At 44.8% G+C, this 21,776-nt stretch overlaps 2 protein-coding genes across 5 annotated transcripts; both read left to right on the forward strand.

The window, feature by feature from the left end:
- The first annotated feature begins 2,411 nt into the window (after positions 1-2,411).
- Positions 2,412-14,414, forward strand: chd1l (chromodomain helicase DNA binding protein 1-like). Of its 3 annotated transcripts, none has more exons than XM_030083816.1 (25): positions 2,412-2,576; positions 2,781-2,893; positions 3,789-3,895; positions 3,982-4,093; positions 4,191-4,222; positions 4,642-4,723; positions 4,817-4,979; positions 5,193-5,348; positions 5,441-5,533; positions 5,639-5,735; positions 6,177-6,250; positions 6,748-6,858; positions 7,762-7,876; positions 8,212-8,365; positions 8,434-8,620; positions 9,567-9,712; positions 10,068-10,231; positions 10,355-10,551; positions 10,653-10,751; positions 10,838-10,908; positions 11,046-11,160; positions 12,254-12,362; positions 12,457-12,744; positions 12,894-12,975; positions 13,326-14,414. In XM_030083816.1, exons 1-25 carry the CDS (start codon positions 2,483-2,485, stop codon positions 13,446-13,448), a joined length of 3,084 nt encoding a protein of 1,027 aa, XP_029939676.1. In that variant the 5' UTR covers positions 2,412-2,482; the 3' UTR covers positions 13,449-14,414. The 3 variants fall into 3 exon arrangements, with proteins under 3 accessions (XP_029939676.1, XP_029939678.1, XP_029939677.1); XM_030083817.1 differs by having other exon boundaries at positions 2,489-2,576; positions 2,727-2,893; XM_030083818.1 differs by lacking the exons at positions 12,894-12,975; positions 13,326-14,414 and having other exon boundaries at positions 12,254-12,302; positions 12,457-12,596.
- A 341-nt stretch (positions 14,415-14,755) lies between these two features.
- Positions 14,756-20,724, forward strand: traf3ip2l (TRAF3 interacting protein 2-like). Of its 2 annotated transcripts, none has more exons than XM_030083258.1 (10): positions 14,756-14,982; positions 15,941-16,022; positions 16,257-16,924; positions 17,004-17,046; positions 17,133-17,197; positions 17,296-17,393; positions 18,516-18,584; positions 19,217-19,333; positions 19,435-19,509; positions 19,667-20,724. In XM_030083258.1, the coding sequence occupies exons 2-10, from the start codon at positions 15,964-15,966 to the stop codon at positions 19,811-19,813; spliced, it is 1,341 nt and encodes a 446-aa protein (XP_029939118.1). In that variant the 5' UTR covers positions 14,756-14,982; positions 15,941-15,963; the 3' UTR covers positions 19,814-20,724. The 2 variants fall into 2 exon arrangements, with proteins under 2 accessions (XP_029939118.1, XP_029939117.1); XM_030083257.1 differs by having other exon boundaries at positions 14,757-14,982; positions 15,941-16,026.
- The last annotated feature ends 1,052 nt before the right edge of the window (positions 20,725-21,776 follow it).

A 21,776-nucleotide genomic window follows, 5' to 3' on the forward strand; every position in this document is an offset into this window, starting at 1 on the left:
TGGGTTCCATCTCACAAGCACAGATTTCTTAGCTCAGGGGTGGCCAGTGACCAAACATTGTTTTCCAAAATAAGATCAGTCAGTGAGAGACCCTCAAAGAAGTGTAAACAGCATAATTTCTGTGCCATTCAAAACGTCTAAAACCAAGGCTGTGCTTTTTTAACATGTCTGAACCTTCCTTATTCAGCTAATAATTTTAACAGAGGATTAACAAGTTTCAAAATAGGGATGCTGTGGTCAAATCGTTGAAGATCTGAGTCTCTCTGTAGAAGCATTCTAGAATGAAGGGGTCAGAGTGACCAGGCGGAAGTCATTTAGGCAGCTCACAGTGTTTTTCTTGGGGACTGGGATGTTGGTTAGCTGACTGGCTCGGCAAACCAGCAAAGCAAATTGTAAAAAAATTCAAAGAAGACTCAGATTTTCTGAAAAATATTTCTTAAGAGTAGCGAGCAAAACACAACACTGAGACCTGAGTTGAGATATTGGAGATACTGCCATGAAAACATGAGCAATGCAGCAGTTTTAGAAGCTTTTTGGATAATTTTACACCAGAAGAATGAACCTGCAAGGCCATAACAAAGATAAACGTTCATTTTGAAATTTAAAAGTTATTATGACACTATTTTGCCAGTCCAGCCCACTCAAGATGAAATTGGTCTGCAAGTGGCCCCTGAATTAATTTTTTGACACCTCTGATTTAAAGAGTCTTTGCACAGTTTACATGCATGCATGTAAACACTCATTTACCACACACGTGCAGGCTCTGTGATCTTGAGGCGTGTAGAGAAAGACAAACCCACTACCAACATGAGCAACGTCTTACTGGAGGATTCGTGATGCTGTCTGTCAGATCATTGACTAGATGAGCCACTTGAAAGATAAATTTTGTTTTAAGTTCAACAAAGGGTAGGAAATTGCTTTGATCATCCAGTATATCCGTAACAAATGATTCCCCTTTCACACCAACTTTGGATGAACATTTTCCTGTCAACAGTAATAACTTTTATTCCACAAGGTGGAGCCATGTGGTGTAAAATTATGGGTAAAGACCATCTTCCAATAATACAATACTTGTTTATGATATTGAGACAGTGGAACTGGCAATGTGGATAATCTCGAAGTCACATTTCAGAAGAAACTCCAAGTCTCTGGAATAGCTGGGGTACACCGGTTTAGAGAATCCCTCTAATTTTGACAGAATATTGCAGCCTCAAAAGGTCAAGTCTCAGGTCAGTCAGTGATTGAGAGTTTTTTGCAATTTCATCAATTTTCTCATTATTTTTGGACTCTCTCGATTCCAGATCTTTTAATACGTGTATACCCAAATACTGTAGCTCATTTTTTTAAATGAATCTTCTCCAAATTAGAATCAGTGCAATCATTTAAAGGTAATAACACTTTTTTTTTTTAAAAGATTGAGATAAAGGCCTGTTCTTTGAGAAAAAGTCAAAATTACATGTAAGGCTTTTTGAAAAATTGATTTGTTTGTTTTGTTTGTTTTGTTTGTTTTTTTTTTTAGGAATATCAATGTATCATCAGGAAATTGACTTATCCTAAATTCAATGTCAAAAACTTGTATCCCTTCAAAATCTTCATGATTTACAAAAATATAATCAACAACTGTGTCCAGAGAATAAATAATTTGGCTGAAATAGGACACCGCTGTCTGATTCTGCAAGACATGTCTGAATGTAATGTATATATGGTTATTAAACATTTTGACTATCATGCAAAACCGGTTGCCAAAGCCATACATTTGTAGAGGTTGTACAACACATTCGTGTTGATTGGATGGAATCGAATGCCTTGAAAGAAAACACTGAATAACATTAAACTTTTTGAATTAATGAAATCCTGGTAATCTAACATACCTATAATTAATCTCACATTGTTGTGAATATGCCTGACTTTAATAAAGGCTGGACTGAAATTCATCAATGAATTTATTCAAGACATAATTGATCCCATTAGCATACCCTTGAGCCAGCAATTTATAATCATACACAGTAAAGTCATAGGTCGATGGACATTTCAGCAGGAGAAATATGTAGAATGAATCACATCAAATGTGCTAAATTCACGGCCAGTCCATGAGAGTTGGCAGTTATGCAAATAAGTAAGAGTAGTACTCTTATTTATTACTAACCCCCCTTGCTACTACTACTACTTTGAGTGATGGTGGTGTAGTAGTTGTAGGAAAAATTGAATAAATAAATAAATAAATAAATAAATAAATATATATACATATATATATATATATATATATGTGTGTGTGTGTGTGTGTGTGTGTGTGTGTGTGTGTGTGTGTGTGTGTTTGTTTTAAAAGTTTTGACTACTTTGACTGCATTTTATGACGCACGCGCCCTTTGCGTGTGTCACGTGACCACCGCACCCGGAAGTGTCGGTGTGAAGGCTTTCTGCTCCTGAGGAGGCTCCGGAGAAAACACGCTTTCTGACAGTCCCGCTCTTGTTTTGTGGAAACATGACAGACATTCTGGCCCGGATTAAAAAGAGTGTCGCGGATAAGAAGAAGACGCCTGTTGCCCAGAGCGATCTGCAGAAGTGGGGTTTAAGAGGTACGAAGTCTCCCCGGTCCTCTCAAAAGTTACCAAACTTCTTCATTCATTGATTTGTACTGAGACAAGTGTCCCTCGTGTTCTCAGTCAGAGCTGTTACACTTCTACATTCTTTTGAAAGTGTGAAGAATGTTTCATGTCTTCCTGCAGCCGTGAACTAAACTGATAACCACGCCGCTGACTCGAGTGTTGCTGTGCTCGCAGGGATCCAGCTGAGAGCATACCAGCTGGATGGAGTCCAGTGGTTAACCCAGTGCCTCAGCAACCAGCAGGGGTCCATCCTGGGAGATGAGATGGGTCTGGGAAAAACCTGCCAGGTCTCACTTTTTTCTTCACCAGTCCTGCTCCGGGCAGATGTGATTCTGACTCTCCTGGCTCAAATCATGAGTTGACATTAAACCAAACAAAGGCCTGATGATATCTGAATCATTGTTATCTGATGCTGTGACTCATCCATGGTTGGAGTATTCAGAATTGTCTGTTTGGTTGAGTCAGGACTGGGAAATACCATTATGAAGTATCAGAATTTATAACTGTTTGATTCATCAGAGTAGCGAGTGACTTTATTTCTCATTCTGAAACAAGTAGTTGCATTTTTCTTGTCTTTTAAAGAAACTCTGCCCAGGTTTAGTCAGTTTAGAGGACCTGCGCTTCACTTTCTCTGCTTCACCTTTGAATAAAAGAGAATTCCTCTTCAAATGATTTACCAAGGACATGTTGATATCACTTTGATTGTGAAATGAGTTTTATTATGTAACGTTTTCCCTTCACAGAGCTACTGATATGTTTCTATTACTAGATGCTTGTCTTCAGCACTGTGCAGAAAGCTGGTGCACAGCAGAGTGCAGTAACAAAGTGTTGATGGTTTTATTTTAGCAGAGAAGACAATGCAAAGTCAGTTTGTTTTAAAAGCATCAACATTTAATCAAACGGTTAGATATGAGCAGTTCATTTTTGGCCTACTCACGCACACTTTCTGATAGATATTTCATATTGTGTGTCTTGTAGAACTCATTATTACTCTCTACACATTATTTTTAATGGTACTGCTTGTCTTAATGATATGAGCAAGAAGGATCAGCTTCTTCCCCCTTATTATTGCATGAATTAAACGTTTTATATACAGTACATACATGATAGTTTTAAAACCTCTAACGTTCATTTGTATTCATAAAGTACTTTGAGAAATGATCAAATGATTGCTCCCCTCAGACGATCTCTCTGCTGGTGTACATTTCTGGTGCTCTTGGAAAGAAGGGTCCGTTTCTGGTGCTGAGCCCGCTGTCTGTCCTGGAGAACTGGAGGAATGAGCTGGAATGGTACAGACACGTGAGCACTGTGGCTGGTGTTGCATCTCTTAACATTTGATCAACAGTTCACTGGAAACTCACCTCTGTGTCTGCAGCTTCGCCCCCTCTCTGAACGTCCTGTGTTACAAAGGAGACAAAGAGAGACGGGCTGAGCTTCAAAGGGAAACCAAGACACAGGACTTCCAGGTTCTGCTCACTACATACGAGGTCTGTCGCTCCTCCGTGATTATATATTCACCGCAGCGATCGTACGTTCTCTAAGTGACATGTTTTTATTTTTTGTTTTGTTTTGTTATGGTTCTAGATGTGTCTCAAAGATGCTTCGTTCTTAAAACAGTGAGTAAAAACCTTAGTTCTTTGCACATTCATTTGGTTTATTCCAGAGACTTCTTTCGTTAACTGTAGAGTTATTCTGAACTCTCAATCTGTAAATACTAGTCCTCACCTTAATGTAATCCTAATCTTCAGTTTAACCTCAAAACATGTCATAAAGAAAGAAATAAAATGATTCACTATATTTGGACTTAAATTTTAACTCACCAAAGGATTTAGGTTCTGAAAACAGTATCAAGTCATGTACAAAAAACAGACCTACGTCTGTAATTAAAGGTAACTTTAATCCATTTGTTATCCTAAAAGTTTGTGCTCATAATTTTCTGTTGTTTAATATGTTGTTCCCTGTTAAAATTTTAAAAAAATTTTTTCTTAGTTTCTCCCTCCATGTTCGATCAGCACTCACTGGTTCTGGTCCTCAGGTGGAAGTGGAAGGTGCTTGTGGTGGACGAAGCTCACAGGCTGAAAAATCAAAACTCCCTCTTGCATGTAACGTTGACTCAGGTACTAAACTGCTTTATTCTCTGCTCCTTCGTTTCTTCAGCTGTTACATCGCTTCTTTGCTGTCATTCTGACCTATTTTATTTGTGTGTTTAGTTCTCGGTTGGTTTCCGAGTCCTGCTGACCGGGACTCCCATTCAGAACAACATACAGGAGCTGTACTCGCTGCTGACCTTCATTCAGCCGAACATCTTCACAGCAGATGAATCGGACCGCTTCGTCAAGGTTTACTCACAAGTACAAAGTCAGCCTTCTCTGGGTATGATGCACCACTATTATAGAACGAAGTGCTGTTTTTAAATCTTTGCATATACATGGATTCAGATAAAAAAAACATGAACTGTAGGTAAAACCTACTGTTTACATAAAGAAATGAGGTAGAGGATGTTTGAAAAGCCTTTGTAGCAAAAAAGGAGAACATTCCAAAGCATCTCGAATGAAGTAAATTTGATTTCCTTGTTTATGTTTGTAGCTGCTGAGCTCCAGAGCATCTTGGAGCCTTTCCTTCTTCGTCGGATCAAGTCAGAGGTGGCTGTTGATCTGCCCAAGAAGACAGAGCTGGTGGTGTATCACGGCATGTCAGTGCTGCAGAAGAAATATTACAAAGCTGTTCTGATGAAGGATCTGGGTGAGACTTGAACACTCTGGCGTGTACCTTTACCATAATGCTCCTTCGTGGCAGCTGTTCGTCACGTCGTGTTTATTAAACTCTGCCTTCAGAGGCTTTTGGAAATGATCAGGGCAACAAGAACCGGCTGCTGAACATCTTGATGAATCTAAGAAAGTGTGTTGACCATCCATACCTCTTCGACGGTGAGACATGCTCACAGTGTGATTAACGACGACTGTTGGAAGCCTGGCCTGTAGTGGTTAGATACGGTCTCTTTTTTAATGTTTTGATCCCTGTTTGTTTCCCAGGAGTGGAACCGGAGCCTTTTCAGATTGGCGAGCATCTGGTTGAAGCAAGTGGAAAACTGTGTCTTCTGGACAGCCTGCTGACCTTCCTGCACAAAGGGTGCATGCTTTTACTTGTTGTCTGCTTCCATCTGGTGGTGGGCAAATCTCCACTACACTGTTTTTTTGTAGCCATAGCTGTTTCATCTTTGATCTTTTCTGATTTTTTTTTTTTTTTTTTTCGTGGTTTAAGCTGTTTTAGTCATTTGAGCTGTAAAACTTTTTGCCATTTTAGTTGTTTTCACATTTAAGCCATTTAAGTCTTTCAGGTCTAAAAGTGATATTTATCCAGAATGTAATATTTCTTTTGAAAATGAGTGTGGTGTGTGAATCAATTAAAAAAGAGCTGCTGCAGACGGGCTGCAGGACAGTGAGCTGCAGATGTTCAAACCGGACACTGCAGTGATTCACCACCTCATTGAAAATCTGATCTTTAAAGTCATGTTATCTCTGTGTTGTCACTATCAAATTGATCCTGTTTTTGTTTTTTGTGTGGTTGAAGAGCCCACCGGGTTCTGCTGTTCTCTCAGATGACGAGGATGCTGGATATTCTTCAGGACTACATGGAGTACCGAGGTGAATAACGTCCACTGGGATAGCATGAATGTGTACATATGCTGAACGCCGTGGCCTCGTGTGTCAGACTGGAGGAAAGAAGTTCATGATCCAGGAAGAAATGAGGAGGAAAAAAATAAAAGGGTCGTGTTGAAGTTAGTGTTTAAACAAAACTGATGTACATAAACATGGTGTACTCTCGCAGCAGGTCCTCCGGGAGGAGTTCAGTGTTTATGATGCAGTTCAAAAGCCTTCAAACCAAACTTATTAGGCTGTTTTTTGCAGCCATCACTGGTTCTCTGAGACAGTTAGAGTTATACAACCAAAGTAAAAGTAAATTTTAATCTGATATTTCATTTACTATATCGTATGAACAGCTACTCATATGTGTGTTTTCATGTTTGAAAGCAAAATAGCAAGTGAACACATTTTATACACACTTCTAATGTTCAGTGGACACACTCGTCTTTCTTCTGTGTGATGGGACGCTTGCACTGATTTCAATCTTTTCTCTTCAGGTTACAGCTACGAACGTCTGGATGGGTCCGTCCGTGGGGAGGAGCGAAATCTTGCGGTGAAGAATTTCGGCAGCAAAGATATCTTCGTTTTTCTTCTCAGCACGAAAGCAGGTGACTGAAACCCTCGAGTGTGAGCAGGAAGGAACAAAATATGAGGCCAAATCGAGCTTTACGTGCTCCGAGCAGTGCAGGACATTAAAAATACATGTTTACCTTTAGCTAACTCATTCATTCATTCATTCATTCATTCATTCATTCATTTTCTGAGCTGGAGCCAATCCCAGCTACTGATGGGCAAACACAGACTTGTAGCTCAGGTTGCACTTTGCAAAGCTCTGCATAAGTGAAGCAGCAGCAGCAGTGTTGATGAAAGTACCTGAGAGAGGAAAGGGGAGTGATCCCGCAGAGATAAGAGATGCTGCAGAGTGAAACCCTGAGTAAATGGAAGCAGCTGCACTGTTTCTCGTGCTCTGTGTAAAGATAGGGAGAAGGAAGTCTCATTTCCTGCCACAGTCATCTGCTTCGGTAACATACATAAATGCACTAATTCCCCTGTGTGTCTTGCACCGGGGTCCGTAATCTTTATGACCAAAAGAGCCGTTTTAATCACTTTGCACTGAATTAAATGTAACTGGGGACGCAAAACACATTTAACTTTTAAAATGAGAATAATAGAGCTCTTAAATTTTCAAATATAGTTTTGATTTATGAAAATCTTATTTTGCATTTATGACATTTCAGTTACATTTTAGGCTGGTAAACATTTTCACCTGTTTTTGTTACTGATTTTAGAGGTTTCAACCTTCTCTTTCAGCATTTTTTTTTAGACAATTTTCACTTTTTAGTTCTTTTAAACATTATGGTTCTTTTTATATCCTTGTCATTTTACTTTTTTAATGCTGTTTTAGACATTTTTTCCCCATTCACTTGTGGTATTTTACCACATTTTAGCCATTTTCATAACTCCTTTTTGGGTGGGAAATGGAGTTAATTCTAACGGGCCTGTGTTTGCAGGTGGAGTGGGTTTGAACCTGACTGCTGCCGACACCGTCATATTCGTGGACAGTGATTTCAACCCTCAAAACGACCTTCAAGCTGCAGCGCGCTGCCATCGCATTGGCCAGACCAGGTGACACTGCGATGCCGCGTTGCACCGCGTTACTCTTTGCTCCACAGGTTGGTCAGTTTAGTCCGTATGGAAAACTGAACTCGAGGTACAAACCAGGCTGTTGGTGACTGTCAAGCTCACTGCACTCTGACCTTTTTTAGCTTTTATAGTCGTATGGCACCCTGCAGTGCAGTCCATAGGCTGGGAATATAAACTGCAAGAAATTAAACATTCAGGAGAAAAAAGTAGTTTGATAGAAGGACTAGAAAGCAGCTTTATTTAAAATTTCTTTTTTTTTTTTGTATTTCTGTCTTTAGGTCCACTTCAATGTGATTTAACTGTGCTTTTTACTCCAGGCCTGTGAAAGTGATCCGCCTCCTGGCGAGAGACACCGTGGAGGAGATCATGTATTCCAGAGCGGTCTCCAAGCTGCAGCTCACCAACACCGTGATCGAGGAGGGACGCTTCTCCTTACTGGACCAGGCTCAGTCGGCCGCCGCAGGCCTGCAGGTCTGTGAGCCTCTAGCCGGTCCCTCGGCCGGTCCCTGCTCCCCTCTCACATCTTCTGTCTCACACAGCTGAGCGAGATCCTGAAGTTCGGTATCGACAAGCTTCTGTCATCGGACGAGAGCTCCATACAGGAAATCAAGCTGGAGAAGATCGTGGGCTCGTCGCGTGACGGCCAGTGGGTGGAGGATGAAGAGCAGAGTCCGCTCAGAGAGGAGGAAGAGGACGAGGAGGAGGACGCTGAAGTGGAGGGACAGGGTATGCCTTCTCGCAGGGTCCTCTTTGACCCGGTAATCACAGTGAGGCATTTGGTGTATGATGTGGTTCCAGAGCAACATGTGAGCTCGGTGTGTGTGCAGCTGGAGTGAGATCTAGTGAAGCTTGTTACTGGAAAGCTCTCGCTTCTGCTTTTGGTTCTCACTCCGCGGACTTAACCACAAGTAAAAACAACACCACAGATTTCACACGGTGGGCTTCTGTTTGCTTCAGTTAGTGTGAGGAGAAGGCGCACAGTGAAAGGTGGAAATGTATCATAGATATTATTAATAGGGTGTGCGTCACGGTGCGCGTCGTCACCTGGTTTTAGCATACGCATCACGAGAGAGGGAGAGGAAATACTTTAAAGAACTTGCACTGAAATAAACTGAACAAAAACGAAACCAGCGGCTAATGCTTGAGCAAGGAGTCGTGATTGCAAATGGATCAGTGAGCAAAGTTATATATCGACCGCCTGCTGAATCTCGAAACCTCCCAACCTCATTTTGGAATTAAAATATATACTTTCAAACAAAAAGTGTTGGTTATTTCGTGGACAGGTTCATCAGCTGGAGCATCTTCCAGCTCTGAATTTGATGTCTCAGGCTTCAGGCTGCTTTACTTCCAGTTATAGACTCCACCATAACGATACGCCACATCAGCAGGGACCACAGTTTGAGCTGTTACTATTTGTGCCAACAGAAACCTGGTAGGGTGGAGAAAAGCGAAAAGGTCAAAGTGCCGCAGTGACTCATGCTCACAGCAGTGAGTTGGCCTGGAAAATCAGATGCTTCATGATCTTAAAAAACAGGTGCATTTGATGTTTTATAACACTGTGAAGATGTCACAGTTGAAGTGCTGTTTTTGATCCCGTGCTCTCTTTCTTAGCTGTTATGTGAATTTTGAGGCCATAATCAGATTGACTGATCGTGCTGTCCCGTCCTTTCAGACCACATGTACTACTTTGAAGGGAAAGACTACAGTAAAAACCCCAGCTCCGACGACCAGAAGAGCTTTGAGCAACTGTTGGAGGAGCAGCTGGCCGAGTTCCAGAAGGCCGCGGGAGAGGGACGAGCTCTGCGGCACAAGGCTGGAGTAAGACTCATCTATTCCCTCACAGCGGAAACGGATGTTTTCCACCTGAAATACACTCCCACAGTGTCACACTAACCATTGATTCAGTCCCAACCAGGTGTATTTCCCATGCTTCCTTGCTCTGTTCTAGCAGCAGTGTGGAACTTGAGGTTTGTGTGAATTGGCTGAGTTAAAGAAACACTTAATGTCAGCTTGAAAATGAAAATGCTCTGAAAAACTGCCACTGAAACATCAACCTTACACCAGTCTGTGCCCTGTCCATCTGTGCCAACAGTCCATTGCAATCTTCTCAGATGAGTGCACATAACACCATCCTTAATACAGTTGTTGTTGTTGTTCTTGTCCGTGTTTCCAGGTTTCCCTATCCGTCACCCTTGGCGTTCCGTCCAGGAAGAGGAAACCTCTCACTGAGGCGGAGCTGGAGCTGAGGCGGCAGAAGAGAGCAGAGGCTGCAGCCAAGAGAGCCAAACTCCAGGAGGACCTGGAGAAGAAGAAGCAAGAGCAGAAATATAAGAAAAAGTTCGGAAGCAATTTCCTTTGTTTCGTATTTTTATTGATGTTTATATTCAAGAGGAGCAAAAGCACTCACGCTGGAGCGCCACACCTTTGCCGCAGGTCTGTTTATCGATGTTTATGTTGCAGAATGGCGTGGTGGGAGTCCTGCGGCTACAGGTCGCTGTGTCTGCAGCCTGTGGACAGCGAGGAAGAAGAGGAGGAGGAGGAGGACAACAGCAGCACGTGCTTCTCAGACTCCGACAGGACGGATATCCAGTACGTGTTGGGGGATGTCACTCACCCTCACACCGCTCAGGGAGACGCCATCATCGTCCACTGTGTCGGTGAGCCGTCCTGTCACTCTGCTTGTATCACAGGACCTCTTTGCTTGGCGGATTGACACACAGATGCATTTACAGTGTGTTTTTATCCTTTCTTCGTGTAGATGACTCGGGCCGTTGGGGCAGCGGCGGCCTGTTCACGGCGCTGGAGGTGAGATCCGACGAGCCACGAAAGCAGTACGAGTTGGCTGGCAAGATGAAAGGTAGCATTAGCAAATGATCTACAAGAGAACCGACGGGTGTCTCGGTTAAAATAAAACGGCAAAGTTTAACATGCACTTTACTCCAGATTTAGGTCTGGGAAACGTGCTGCTTTTCCCCATCGATGACAAGCAGTCCAGGTTGAATGGCCAAGACAATGTAGGTGTCAAAACAAACAAGCAAACAACTGCTCCTGCTTGGACCTTCTCTCTGGATTCAATACAGTTAACCTCTTCAACATGTCTGTGTTGAAACGATGAGAGAGCTCTCCTTTGATAACCTCACTGTCGCCTCAGTTGGCCCTCATTGTGGCGCAGGAGCGGGACAAAGCCAACAACCTGTCGGGGATCTTTCTAACGGCCCTGGACGACGGCCTGAAGAAGATTTACGCTGCAGCCAAGAGAAAGAACGGTACGGCTCGGCACAGACCATTACCGGTACCCGGCGGTCACACACTCCTTACTTATTATTAAAACACACTTTATGACACCATTAATAAGACTGTGCGCCCTGTGCGGCTGTTACTCATTACCTCTGTTGTTTGTGCAAACAGCCGCAGCCTTTTCCCTCCACAGTGCTGACAGCTCAGCTAACAAGTTACCGGTTACTTAAAGTCACAGTTTATAAAGTAACTAACTCTTTACTTGAAAAAGTTACCACTGTATGACCAAAAAACTATAATTAAGCCATAATCTTCCAGAGTATGACCAGAACATGTTGAGAGTGGATTTGTAAAATACAAATACTTCATTTTCTTTTTTTTTAAGTGAAGCTCTGTTGAAAATACCACATCCTGATTGTGAAGGATGTGCAGAGGGATATTAGGGGGAAGGTGGACGGTCGTGAAAGTTGATGGAGGAGATAACGCACAGCACGTAGAGCACCGTTGGTGTTTTGGTTTGCGCCTACATTTCGTGACTGAAATTCGAGGCTTGCAAGTGAAATTGCTGCAGTTTATATTGTATACATAGTAAACGCAGATTATTCACATAGATGAGGAGAAAAGAATCTTAAGTCATGAGAATATCTGCCAACATGTCCGCAGTCAAACAAGAAGATACATGGATAAAAGGAGACTTAAAAGTGTTCTGTTGTCTGCAGTTTATTTTCACACTGGAGAGGATGAACTGATCCAGAGAGTCCGAGCTCTTCCCTTTCAGCTGCTTGTAGTATTTTTCAAACTGGAAACTGTAACACAAGCTTTTTGGAGAGAAAGCTAAAGAAAAACCCAATGGCAGACGTGTTTGAATGTTGGAAACAGCAGCAGGAGATAAACTAGATGAATTAAGCATTTATTATATATTTTCTCTTTCCTGAAGAGCGAAAGTTTGCCTTTTTTAATTGACTTTGGACATTATTTAGTGTAGTATTTGCTCTGAATCCCAGAATTTGCCTTGAAATGCGGTTCCTGTTCGTTGTGATCAGCCCTGCAGGATGTGCTGAAGGTCGCCGCTCACGGTCAGGTTGACGCTCGTCTGTTATTTCTTTGTCTTTGTCCTCAAAGCAAGCGTTCACCTCCCCCGTATCGGTCACTCCACCAAAGGCTTCAACTGGTACGGCACAGAGAGGCTCATCAGGAAGCACCTGGCGTCCCGGGGCGTCCCCACATTCATGTGACTTTCACTCTTTTCAACGTCCGAACTTTGACGATCAGCAGCGGCTGGAAGAGGAGTCTCCTTCAATCCTCTTCTTTTGCCTCACGGACAGATACTACCACAGCAGAGCGGGCAAGAAAACAGCCGCACCTCAGGCGTCCACATCTGCTGCCTCAACTTCAGCGTCTTCCTCCTCCTCCTCCTCCTCCTCCGCTGACCCTCGGATGAAACCCTCGTCCGGGCAGAGCGGCCGGGCGGAGGCGGAAGCCCCGGGTCCTTCTGTGGCTCAGACTCAGAGCCGCAGCTCGGCAGAACTCCCCAGCTTCATGAAGGGCGTGCGTGTGTTCTTCTACAACCTCCCTGCGTCGGAGAGGAAGACGCTGGCCCGCTACCTCATCACATATCCTTTGAGACGGCAGAGTGCCGGCCGAACCCACCCAGCAGTGACCGGTGTGCTTCGGCCTCAGGAGCTTCGTGTTAAACAAACAGATGTTTTTTTTTACAGTTACTGATGAAGGATGAAGCCACCGCTCCTTAACAGAGGCACACTTATGACGGCGATGAGGAGGAGATCATGAGTCCGGAGGTCACCCACATAGTCGCAGAGGTGGAGAGCAGCATCCACTCGCAGGTTAGTGTGACGGAGAGCATCACTGATGGTGATCTGACGTTTCACACACGTCACTGTTTTCTGAGGTGAGAGTGGAAAACCGAACTCTGAAATGTTTCCTTACATTAACCTTTGACGGGCGAGGTGTCAGGTTTAGTCGCTCATGCACCTTTTCTGTTGTCTTTTACACTAAGAATGGTACATTTATTGAAATACTGCAGTTTTCCCCACATTTGAACACATTTCCTCAAGGGCAATGATAAAATACGATTAGTTTGGTAAAGCTATTTGTGATTATTTAGATTTACTGGAGATCTCACGCTGCGTTATCTGCCATAAACTATTATTTTTGTGTGATTTCTGTGAACCAGGAGCTCCAGGATCTGGTTTCTAAGTACCCCCAGGCTGTCGCTGTGCAGAAGGCCTGGCTGGAAGCGTGCTTCTCCAAACAGCAGAAAGTCAACACTGCGCAGTTCCTGCACGAGCTGAGATGAACCTGCTCTTTATGAGACGAACCTGCTTTTTATGACATGAACCTGCTTTTTAATGCCGTTTCTTGATGGCGCTTCTTCGTGAGCCAGTCGGACTGCTGCTTCCACAAATGCTATGCAACAAATCATATCAAAAAAAGCCGATGCACCTATATGACATAATGAGCTTATTGAACAAAGCAGCCTTTTATCTCTGTTGGAGTGTAAAGTTGACACTTGTCTTGGTTTGCAGTTTGCTGTTTGTAACACTAATCAACCTTGGTTTGACTAATAAATTGGTCATATAAATGTAGTGTCTGTCTGTGTGATTTATGTTTTGAAGACCTAAATCCAGAGCAAAAACAAAAAGTACTGATACCATAGTGGCTGTTACAGTGCTATCATCCCTGACTTCATGATTTGTCTTGAATTACCTGCTGTAATTGCTAATATGGATTAACTTAGTAACTCAGTGTCTCAGTCATTTGCTTTCTGAAATGATCACAGACTGATAAATATTGGCAAGCTCCCATAACTAATGTGGAGTTACATACAGCTCACAAAGAGCTGAAGTGACTACATCTGAAATATGACAGATGAAACAAATTAAACAGCCGAGCCAGCTAAAATGTCAAACACTGATAAACATAAGAAGAGATAAAACATCTTAAGAAGCCCAAAGTAGCTTAAATAAAACTTAATAAATCATCTTTCATGGTTTAAAGTGCTAAAACAGTTGAGGTGTCTATTTCAATGTCCATAAAAGTCTTTTCCAAATGAGAAACAATAAAATGAGCAGCTACAACTGTAAAAACTACAAAGAAAGATGACTCTAAAAACAGCAGAAAGCTCTTTCGTTTAAACAGCTGAAATGACAAGAAATACCAATATTCTTCTGTTTGAATTACCTTTTGTTTGTTGGTTGCTTTTTTTGTTTTCTTGTTTTTTAATATAATTTCTGAATTTCTTTCTCTTTGTGAAGCATTCTGAATTGCTTTGTGTATGAATGGTGCAAAATAAATAAACTTTCCTTGCCTAAAATGAGACTCAAGGCTGAAATTCTCTAAAGACTTAAAGTGCAAAGAAACGACTGAATGTTTCAAATGACAAGAGCACAGCAGGAACTTTAGGTAAACATGGAAAACTTTGTGCGAATTAAGTTTATAAGTTGTTTGATTTGTGTTGAATTTTGTGAATTACAGAGTGAAATTGTGGGTGAGAGGTTGCAGGAGGAGGAGGAGGTGCGGAGCTGCCGCCTCGGGGTGTTTTGCGCACCGCGCCGCGCTGAAGGTGGGGTTTCTCCGGGGGGCGGCGCGCCGCGCGCCTCGGCTGCGCTTTAAGACACAACTGGCGGCCGCTGGTGCTTCAGTGTGTGTGTTTTCACCTGCTCGTTTCCCGACTGAAAGCGAGGGTCCGTCCCGTCTGCGTCTGTCTCGGAGGCTCCGGCGGCGCTTCGTGCGCTTCGTGCGCTCTTTGCGCTCTCTGGTCGTTAGTTTGCGCAGAGACGCGGATCCGGCTGAGTTTACCTGAAGGAGGCTGGAAGAACTGAGTCCCGACGGTGAGTTCTTACACAACAAGCTACCTGTCGTAGAAACCAGCACCACACAGCTTCGCATGATAAACAAGAATTAAAAAAAAAAAAACAAAAAAAAAAAACTGCTGTTAAAACTATTATTGCCACTCTTATAATACTTATTATTGTTATTAGTGTAAGTCAGTACCAGTTTCCGCTCATTAAAGTCCGGACACTGTTGTTTACTAAAGTGAAGTACATTTACTAGTCAATGTAACTTCTTGTGTTTATATTTTCATTGATTTTTAGGTGGAATTTCTTTTTTGGGTGTTTTAAATTTGTCATGTTTATTGTAATATAATCACGTAGTTATATATTCAGAACTGCTCTCCAGCCCTATACTTCCTCCTCATCATCCTCTGTTTGTTCATTATGTAATTTAGAAGAAGCACGGTATACATGCCCTCCATTTACAGGAACAGAGACAGTAAAATCCCCTGAAGTAAAGAAACATGAGTTCAAAAGGCCCCTCATGTTTCTCTGGAGTAACTCATGAATGTCTCTTGTAAATGATTGGACTCTACTCGACAAAAAGTTTGTTTGAAGGCTTTAGGTAGGTGTGTCAAGTTTACTTGAAGGTGTTAATTGTTTTGTTGAATGAATTTTCCAAAGCTTAAGTCTTCATCCAAACTTTAGTTTTTTTGTGTGTTTTTTTGTCACCTCAAACGATTCGGACTGTTATTTTTCTGAGTGAGAAGCAGCGTGTCCTTGTCGGTGTGTTCTTGACTTTTAGCCACCTGGAGAAAAGTCCCCTGTGTGGGAGACATGTCATCACACACATTCACACCCACATGCCAAACAGAAGCAGCAGAGGAAGCGTGGGCCGACGCTCACTGTTCAAAGCTGTAGCATCGGCGGCTGCACTGACTGACTGACTGACAGCTGCGTCAGATATTCGGCTGGTTGTTCTTTAGGTGATCCCCCTCATCCTCTGCTTTTCCAGGTGCAGCTTCAAACCCGACACACATGGATGTCAAGAGCAGGAGGCCCAGTGATGCTGCCCACCTCAGCCTTCTCAGCACTAAGTAGGTGAGAAAGGCGACGACTCTTTGTTACAGAATCGCTGGCGACCTTTCTGGTCGGTGTCTGAACAGAAGTTTTTCAGTGGGTGTTCAGAGCAGAGGCATAGATTTCTCACTGCGATTAGAAGAAGGGAGAGGATGTGAAACCCGAGGAAATACGGCATGTGTAATCACGGCAGCCGGCCTTCGGTCTGTGGTTGTAATCATCCGTGTTGCTGGCGCTCTGGTTCCCCTCAGCCAGCAGAGCCGCCACCCCAACACCCCCGAGGAGGACGATGAGACCATGAGCGCGGTGCAGCAAGACGCCGGCACCAAGCACAAGCTGGACCCCACTCCAGAGGCCTTCGACGGCCGCCTCCGCCTCCGGGACGACGCCACGCCATCCGATTTCTCCCTGTTCGGCAGGCAGAGGCTGGACCGAGGGCCGGAACCCAAACACGTCCACCTGGCGCCCCAGACCAGCTCCAGCTTCTACTCGTCGCACGCCCCCCAGAGCCTGCCGGCCGGGTACGGCCAGCCCACCCCGTTCCCCAGCCAGGCCAACGGCAGCCGCGGCTGGTTCCCCCCGAGCATCGCCAGCAGCGGCTCGGGCTACCCCAACAGCCTGCCGTCCCGCCTGAGCCAGGAGGACGACGACAGCTGCCGCTGGGAGAGCTGCCCGTCCCGGAACAAGTTCCTGTCCCTGGACGGCGGCCACAGCGCCTGGACCAGCAGCCTGGAGCAGCCGCTGTCCCTGCGCTCCAACCCGCCCTCGGCCGAGCCGCGCCACCACACGCTGTCCCCGTACGCGTGCTCCCCCCAGGGGGCCGTCTGCTGCGCTCAGTGCCCCCCGGATGCCTTCCCCCGGGTGCCGGCGGCCGACGAGCTGCCCTGGCCTCAGCGCCGCCCGGCCCACAGCCCCTACTGTAAGTCTGCTACCGGTTCGCCGCGTCCGTCCTCATCCTCCAGGTCGGCCATAACATGAATCCATGAACGGTTTTTCAGATCCGGGCGACTGCAGACCTCTCCGGGGCGGATTCACCCAGATGTGAGTGTTTAAACCAAAACCCAGCCTCGTTCCAGAGTCGTTCGCAGCTCATGAATGTGACTAACGGTGTTGGTGACCTCCTGCAGAGGCCACAGCGTGCCGGCCAAAGAGAAGCAGCCGGCCTACAGCATGTCGCTGTCTCTGGAGCAGAGTGAGTGTCTGGCTGCAGGGCCGCTCGTCCTCACGCCCTCACGTCTCCAGGACACTGCCACATCACCTCATGCTCTTATTTGTCGTCCTCCACCGCAGGGAAAGTCTTCGTCACGTATGAGGCCGATAACGACAAACACATCAACGAGATCATCAACTTCGTGGCGCTGCTCCGACACAACGGCTTCGACACACATGTATGACCACGGGTTTGTTTTGTGTGTGTGTGTGTGTGTGTGTGTGTGTGTGTGGGTTTTCATATGGTCGTGGGAACAAAATGTCCCCACAACATAGGAAAACCAGGCACAATGTCATTTGTGGGGACATTTTTTTGGGTCCCCATGAAGGGAAACAGTGTTTTCTTGACCATGTTGTTGTTACTGAAAAAAGTAAGAGTGCAAAAACATTTCTTTGGGGCTACGCTTTGTTTTGTTGTGGGTTAGGGTTAGGGTAAGGGTCAGGGTTAGGGGCTACAAATGAATGGGAGTCAATGGAATGTCCCCAAAAGAGTGGGAAACCCAACACACGTGTGTGTGTGTGTGTGTGTGTGTGTGTGTGTGTGTGTGTGTTTGAGCCGGCAGGGAGCAAAGACACTGGAAAGGGTCACATCAACTCTGGCGATGTTATTTTAGAATGAGTTAGAGAACATAAAGCACTATTACTTAAAATAACTGTTTTGTGTAGTGACCACATTACTATTAACTCGTTGGTAATCTATATTTTTACTCCTGTTTGAGTAGAATTTAAATCATGTAAACTATTCAGCTTTTGAAATGTTAAGTCACAAAACCGGCCGTTTGAATGTTGCCGTATAATCGATTATTAGAACTGATAAAAGGACGACTTTGCTTTTGTTTACCACAGTGTAATTACTGGCTGTAGTGCACTAATCCCAGTCCATAACCCGAAGTGTCCTTGAGCCAGGCAAAAGGGATTGAGCACTTTTCGAGGCAGCTGTCACCGTGTGTGAATTACAGAAATGATGTGACATGTTTTGAGGCTTCTTACATACATTTGCTTTCTATTAGTTCATGGAAATATGCTGTAAAGACACACTTTCGTTCAGGTGAAGTGAATCAATGCTGCTACAGATAATTCAGTTTCACTTGGCTACAAAGCATCAGAATAACTTGCGTAGTGTTTGAAGAGCGTAAACAGCTCTCTGTCGTAGAAATCGGCTTAATGGCTCCCATTTCTTTCAACGTGCAGACTTTGACCTGAGCCAGGCTTAGGCTCTGCTTTCACCTCTGAAAGTGCAGATCTTCTCCCGCGAACCCGTCCGAGTCGTTCTGAAACCGGGTTTCCTTTGTGTGTTGCAGATTGATCTTTTTGAGCAGCAGTTCAGAAGTATAAGCACGATCGACTTCATGGAGCGGTACCTGAGTGAGGTGAGCGCTGCCCACACTTCATCAGACCTGTTTTCTTTGTTTGCGGGGTTGTGTGAAAAAAAAAACAACGTGGCACCTACCGGGGTCAGACACAAGACATTCTTCAGCCTCAAGGAGAAAAGTCAGTGTCCGTGGATGGGTGACCTTTTCCTGACAGATATCGGGGCTCCCTCTTCTTTGCTGTAGCTCGGAGCACACGGGCGTTGCCCTGATTGTTGTATGTGTTGCCGAGCAACGGCGGTGTCTTGTCATGTGTCAGGTTACACAATGGGACGGGCTGCCCGATGAGACCACGGCGCGGCAGAGCGGCGCTCGACGAGCTCGCCAGGCGTGATTGTTTGTGTGAAAGTATTCCGTTGAAGTTCAGGGAGGAACTTACCGGGAAGGAAAGTTCCACTTTCGTAAACAGCGAGGCGAAGCTTCGAGAGTATTCTCAGGTTATCACTGAGGCGGCCTGTGTGGTTACAGAAACCTGCGTGTCTGAACTGAAGACACGTCGACGCCACATCTACTGCTTTTGTCACGTGCATGGGCTCCAAATGTCTCACACAAAACAATTTATCCATCAGAGGAATCACACTGACTGGGGTTGACGCCTTATTTTTGTGTATGTGTGTGTTTGTGTGATCCAGAAAGAGTATCTGATCATCATCATCATCAGTCCAAAGTACTACGAGACGGTGACGGCGTCCCCCGTCAGCCTGGAGAACGACGAGCGGACCTTCAACACTGTTTACATCCACAAGCAGGTGAGAGCCCTCGGCGCCACTCCTTCTGAGAAACGTCAGCTCCTGAAATGCTGTCGAGTCTCATGAAGTATGCGTGTGTTTTCCTCCGGTGTGTCACTCAGCTGCAGAACGAATTCATCCAGAATGGAAGCAAGAATTTCAGGTTCATTCCGATTCTGTTCCCCGGGGCGAGAAAGGTACGTTTCTATCCTCTGACAGGTAGAGAGAGCGAGAGAGAGAGAGCGAGAGAGAGAGAGAGAGAAAGCACTTTGAAGCTGCCGCCTCTTGTTTTGAATTACTTCACTCCTTCATATCCAAACCTCAGCGCTCTTGTTTCTTTCCATTTCTCCCCAGTGTCACGTTCCCAACTGGCTCCAGAACACACACGTTTACGGATGGCCGCGGGATCGGGACGACATCCTGCGGCGCCTGATGAGGGTGGAGAAGTACAACCCGCCTCCCGTGGGAGAACTGCCCACCATCGTCTCCATCCCCATCTAGAGGGAAGCCCGCCCGCAGCGCACAGACTGGACTGTAATCCAAGGCCGGCGGTCTGCGGAGCTGCCGCAGGCCGACGCCAGGACAAACCGACGTGCGCTCAGTGATTTTGTGAACTGGAAGCAGCCAGGAGTTAAGTTCCACCCATTGAATTTACATACAGACAAGTTAAATGACAGAGGGTCTTAAGAGTTTATGGCCACTGAACAACCTGAAGATTCCTCTTGAACCAAATTGAACTCATCCTCGTGAAGCAGAGTGACCCTGTTTCCCTGCAGCTCGTGTGCCCGTCAGTCGCAGAGCGGACACGGTGTGAACGGCTGTATTTTGCCGCTCCCGTTTATGAAATGCAAACATTGACCGGCAGATGAGCTTCGGCTCAGCCTGACTGAGTCTCATCTCAGGTGCAAACTTGACGGTTAACAAACGCACCGATTTAATGTGATGTTTTCTGTGGCCTTTGTTTTCTGGTGCAATTTCTTTAAAGAAATAAAGAATTATAGCCGAGGCTGGACAGTCAAGATTGTTTCATATTTGGGATATTTTTTTTTTCTGGTAATAAATTATATACAAATTAAATATTATCTTTCACTTTTTGCCCCTCTTATGTGAAGACACACTGTGTGATTCTCCCAGCAATAACCCACTTAATGACTTGTCTGCATGTTTATTTTAACTCATTTAATAAAGACTGTTTGTAGTTTTGAGCACCAAAGAGAAAACTGAGCTCATAATTCAGGGGAACCTGTTGTGAATTTTTCTGCAGTTCGTGGCTTTATCAATGTAGCTGTTCATAGTGAAAGTGGGTGAGGTGTTAAAAAGAAGCAGGTCAACTGTATGGTGGAGTGACTCCTTCAGTAATGCTGTCAACAGTCGTTTCCTCGTATTGCTTGTATGGTCATCTGCTGTGAAACGACCGGAAGTAAAATGATGATGCTGATGTCAAATTACGAGCATGTGACGATGCGCCTTGTCCTACTTTCAGTATGATTTCTCTGAATGTGAATTACACACTGCATGTTTCCAGATTAATTGAAAAAAACAAAACAAAACAAAAGCATAATTTGATTCTCAATAGAGCTAAGAAACATTTTCCATTTAATTTCCCTCACGTTGGAATTCCTCGCTGGATCTCCCATGCCAGTTTGTTACTAATTAAAACTATTACTACACAATGTCACACACTTGGCCCTAAGCTGTGTGGGAAGGAGTGTTTTGAAGCCGCTCTCTTAATGACAGACAAGCAGAGACCTGGACTCTGCCCGCAGGGGTTTGTGGGCATTTTTCTGAAACAGCCAGCCGCATTTTTCTGTTGCGTGAGAGCGAGCGACGGCCGCTACACGGCCACGCTCGGCAGCTGTTGCTCCCCGTGCCACTGGGCCGACAGCAGAAGAAGAGAAGCCTCGACAGGATGTTGCGCGGAGATAATGAGCTGACACAGCCGCCTGTTCGCTGTGTGGTACGACTTCTCCAGAATCAGCAAACTGATACCAAAATAGGTCATCGCCACCCGCTCTGCGGTGAGAGAGAAATCACTCGGAGCATCGTGACACACTTGAAGAAAGTGTTTGCGTGTGCGGAATAGATGCGGCTCCATCCCTTTAACAGGTGAAACTCTCCTTTAGGCCTCTCACCTGCGTTTGAACCCGCAGCGTGTTTGTAGACCAGAGGTCTGCAGCCTTGGAGACCACAACAGACATTTCAACGCAGCTTTTAAACTCGCCAGCGGAGCTTTCCCATATTTACTAAAATGAACGAAAATAAAGAATTAGGACTCAGTGTTTTTTCTACTCCTTGCATATTTCAAAGACAGAACAAACGTGTCAGTCCAGATTATATTGAAACGGGGATTTCCTCGCAGGCTTTTCAATCTTTGGAATTCGGGAAACAGGATGGTGGCGCTGCCAGGCAGGACGAGGTGAGGAAGACCTCGGTGAAGAGTCACGGATGTGGGTGGTGTAGGAAT

Source organism: Salarias fasciatus, chromosome 23 (assembly GCF_902148845.1).
Source record: "Salarias fasciatus chromosome 23, fSalaFa1.1, whole genome shotgun sequence".
In the NCBI taxonomy this organism is placed as follows: Eukaryota; Metazoa; Chordata; class Actinopteri; order Blenniiformes; family Blenniidae; genus Salarias; species Salarias fasciatus.